The sequence below is a fragment of the Belonocnema kinseyi genome, chromosome 3, assembly GCF_010883055.1.
Source record: "Belonocnema kinseyi isolate 2016_QV_RU_SX_M_011 chromosome 3, B_treatae_v1, whole genome shotgun sequence".
In the NCBI taxonomy this organism is placed as follows: domain Eukaryota; kingdom Metazoa; phylum Arthropoda; class Insecta; order Hymenoptera; family Cynipidae; genus Belonocnema; species Belonocnema kinseyi.
Window position 1 is genome coordinate 139,448,169 of NC_046659.1, and position 4,167 is coordinate 139,452,335.

Sequence of the window (4,167 nt, forward strand, 5' to 3'; positions counted from 1 at the left end):
AAGTACACTATAAACTCTATATGAACTATATTCACTTTTATTCACCACTTTTACCCCCCCCCCCTCCTCCTCCCATTAGGGAGGGTGGAAGGGTGATTTTATAAATTATTTATGTGCAGAGTATGCAAATACAAAACATGTAAGCTTGATCACCAGATTTGACTAGGGCCTCTAGTAGGTATGCAACCTTTTAAATGTTTGGCAATATGAATCTTATACCTCTCTTTATTATTTATTATTTATTTATTATTTATGATCAATTTTTAAATAGTATAATATTATTATACTATGTACAAATTTTATCATCCTGTATTATAAGCTTATGTCTCTGCCCCTTCTAGGAAAAAAGACTCAGCTGCTTTCGGTATTTTAACTTTTAATACAAAACATACTTGCCAAAGAAAAAATTACTTAAATTTAATCAATAAGAATGCCTTCAGTTTGAAAAAGAATTCAAATTAAGCATTTCAAGAATTTTAAATTTTAGTTTAAATTTTTGTTATTGAGAATAATGTTTAAGCCTAGCTATGAAATATTCGATCAAAGAGATTAATTTTGACAGGAAAAAAATAGAATTATCTTGTAACTATTTTGTGGTTTCCTCAAAAATTAAGGCGCCAAATATTTCTCTACGAGACAGTTAGCAGGAAGCTGGGAGGCATGATTTAATCCCTCACGAAGTTCTTTAAACATGCAGATAATGTACATATTATACTCTTCTGAAACCGGCTGTGAATCCTCAAATTTTTTCGGCGGAAGGGGATTTTTTTATCCGGGTAGATTGTATCAAGCAGATATAAAAACGCTTCTAAAAAATAGGAAGTCAGTTGTTAGGAAGAAGCATAAGTTTGCTGTCTACGAAGTAATTCAGATTGTTTTGTACTCAGGTATGAAAAAGTAAAATATGAAGCTTCTAATTCTTCTGTAACCCCTCGCTCTCCTTGCCTTGCCTTCCTCGCTTCGCCTCGCCTCGCATGCATATTCCTACTTTTTGCCTTACCTCGCATTGCCAACTTCTGCCTCCGCGATGCATTCCTAATAATTATCTAGTATTTGCAATATTCAAACCGAATTTATTTCTACTTCCTCTCTTCTTTACAAACTTCTTCATTTCTCTTTTTGATTCCTTCTTCCATCTTAACTTCTCTATATTACCTAACACCCCCTTCAGCTATGCTGCCGCCCTTTTGTCCCATCGTTCATGCATCAATACCTCCATGTTCATTCCACTACTTCTCACCCCCTCACAATTCTCTAATCAATCTTCCACACCCTTGCATACCCCTTCCCACACAATAGGCACATTCTCTTCCCCCTAAGAATAAAGGCCCCATTAAACCCCTACATGCAATACATATCATCGTCGCTATAAGCTCCTGACTTCATGTCTCTTCTTTCTTAGATAAATATTGCGCTCTTTCCCTTGGAACAATCCACGCATAGTCCGAATTAAGCCTTCACCCCCATATTCTCTCCTCCCCTGCAGCCTGCTCTCTTCCAAAAATTTCTCCTCATACTTACACACCTAACTTTATGTTAAAATCCCTAAGCTTTTTCTACCTGTCTCTCTCCTAACAATATAATCGTCATTCACCTTCACCTCCTCTCCCTTAGTCGATCTTCTACACCCCTCATCCTTCTTCCTGGTATCTAAGCCCTGCAAATATTCTTTAAAAAACTTTCTCCACACCTGACTCCCTATCTTCTCGCTTGTACCAACTATACGCTTCAAAATCGCGTTTATCATCTTCCACACATCCCCCTCTGCCTTAACACTTCTCAACTCCTCTTCCAGATCTTTCTCCCTTTTCTGCTTTTTCTTTTGACCCATCACGCTGAACTCCTTCATTTCTACCTAATCCTCCCTTTTCGAAGTTCTCTCTTCACACTTCCTATATTCCCTACTCATTTCCCTGTGCATCTTTTTACACTACATATCCCACTATGACTTAACAATTCCTTGATTCTTCTTTTTAAATACCTTCTTTTGCACACACCTTTTCACTTTTTCTAACCCTTCGTACCACACACACTGCTCCTGATATTCCTCTATATTATCCCTCGTCCAGCTCACTTTCTTTCCCCATAAAACTTCTTCCTCACCCTGTCTTCTGCTCACCTCTCCTTTTATCCACTACCATACTGGTTGATGGTCTGATTCCATCCTCCTTTTTAATTCAAATCTATCTGTCTCCTCCCAATCTTGCATATTTATGATCACATATTGTGTCATCGATCCCACGACCTTAATAACATAATCCATCCCTGACCTACGTTATAATTGTCCCACTATTTCTTTCTTCTTCAGTCTCTATCAGTACCAGTGTTTTTAGAAACGAAACCATCGCTTTTCTTGAAGGAACCCGAGTAAAAATGCTTCGATTTAAGTTCGACTTGAATTGCCCTAATCAAGACATGCTGAAGTCGAAAAGTTCGACTTGAGCATGTCTCAGTTTTGAGGTGGAGCCAGACTTTAATTTATGTCTTGGAGACAAGGTTCCATGTCTTGAAGGCCTATGTTTCGACTCAGCTTTGAGACGCAGCCAGACATCGATGTCTTGGAGACGAACTCAAGACATAACCAACTCGAATTCAGGTCGAAGCGCTTTTACTCGGGAATCTCTATGGCGATTTTCTCCAGACTTTCTTGACTGTCCTGCTTTCTCTTTTGTATCAAGAGATCTTCCCCCTCACTTGTGCTAAACACACTCTCCCATGCCTGCTCTTTTCCTTCGTTCAGTCGGTTAATATTTAAAAAGAAAACCTTATTACATAATATTATCAACATTGTTTTCCAGATAAAAATCAGTGCCATTGTAAAATTATCTAAAAATGAGGGGAATACTTTTGATCTCAGTTCTGGCATTCATTATTATGGCTTTCGGCATCGAGACCATAATGGGCGATTGTCCGTCAGGACAATATAGTGGTCCGTGTCTCGCATGGGACGGTGACACCTGTCGTCGCGTATGTATAGAGTCAGGCGGAACAAGTGGTCACTGCTCTGCGTCAACCAAGTGCTGGTGTGAAAATGGAGGATGTTAGGTGAGACAAAAAAAATAGTGAGAAAATTATAAAATAAACACTATATTTTCAAAAAATAATAAAATATTGTCCATCTATTTTAGCTGGCCACAGTACCAACGACCCCTCCAGTACCAACAACTTTGTGTCAGCATATCAAAGATTGGTTTTTAAAGCGAAGATGCTCAATAGACCGCCGTTTCTAAAATTTTCACTCCACATGATTATTTTTAAATTATAAAATGTTGCTGGAGGGCCACATTGATGATTATCCATGTGCATTGTAAAAATATTACAAAATAAATTGGTGTTGGTTCGTTTGTTCCTTGTTTGCTTTTTAGTTAATTCCCTTATAACTTCTTCTTTAATTTTAATAAAGGTCATAGTACCATGTGGAAAAAATCATTAAATGCATAGCGCCAACCTTGCTCTTCTCTTTTTTCCATGCCTAGGACAGGCTAAATACAAATGAATACTCTTAACAACCCTTAAGAATTACTAAAAATTGTGAGTCGACAATCTGGGTCCACCGGGTCGAGAACCAGGTAATTTATTACGCATTCTACGAGAACTTTTTTGGAAATTCAAATCTTGTGAATCATGAAAACAATTCTAAATGATGAGTCGACAATCCGACTGAACCAGGTCGCGCCCGATGCAGCTTAGCACGTATTCTACGAGAACTGTTTCAAAATTTCAATTTTGTGAATAATGAAAACAATCCCAAATGGTCAGTCGACAATCTGCTTGAACCGAGTCGCGCACCAGGTAGCTTAGCACGTATTCTACAAGAACTTTTTAACATATAGATTGTTTCAAAAGCGAAAATTACTAAAAATTGTAAATCGACAGTCCGGGTGCACCAGGTTGAGAACTAGGTATTATAATACGTATTCTAGGAGAAATGTTTAAGAATTTGAATTATGTCGACTGCCAAAATAACTACCAATGGTGATTTGACGATTCGTGTGGACCGGGTCGAGCACCAGATAGTTTAGTACTTATTCTACGACAACTTTGAAAAATTTTAATTGTTTCAACAACCAAAATAATAAAAAAAATTTCAGTCGGCTATCTGGGTGCTCTGGATGGAGCATCAGGTAGTTTAATACGTATTCCACTAGAACTTTTAAAAAATTCAAA

At 37.7% G+C, this 4,167-nt stretch overlaps 1 protein-coding gene across 1 annotated transcript; it reads left to right on the forward strand.

Annotated features, from left to right (window-relative positions):
* Nucleotides 1-2,832: 2,832 nt before the first annotated feature.
* Nucleotides 2,833-3,045, forward strand: LOC117169403 (drosomycin-like). The gene has a single exon (XM_033355772.1). It carries the CDS (start codon nt 2,833-2,835, stop codon nt 3,043-3,045), a length of 213 nt encoding a protein of 70 aa, XP_033211663.1.
* Nucleotides 3,046-4,167: the final 1,122 nt, after the last annotated feature.

What these genes read in the sequence shown, in the direction of transcription:
- LOC117169403 (XM_033355772.1), top strand. Translation starts at nt 2,833, where the DNA reads ATGAGGGGAATACTTTTGATCTCAGTTCTGGCATTCATTATTATGGCT.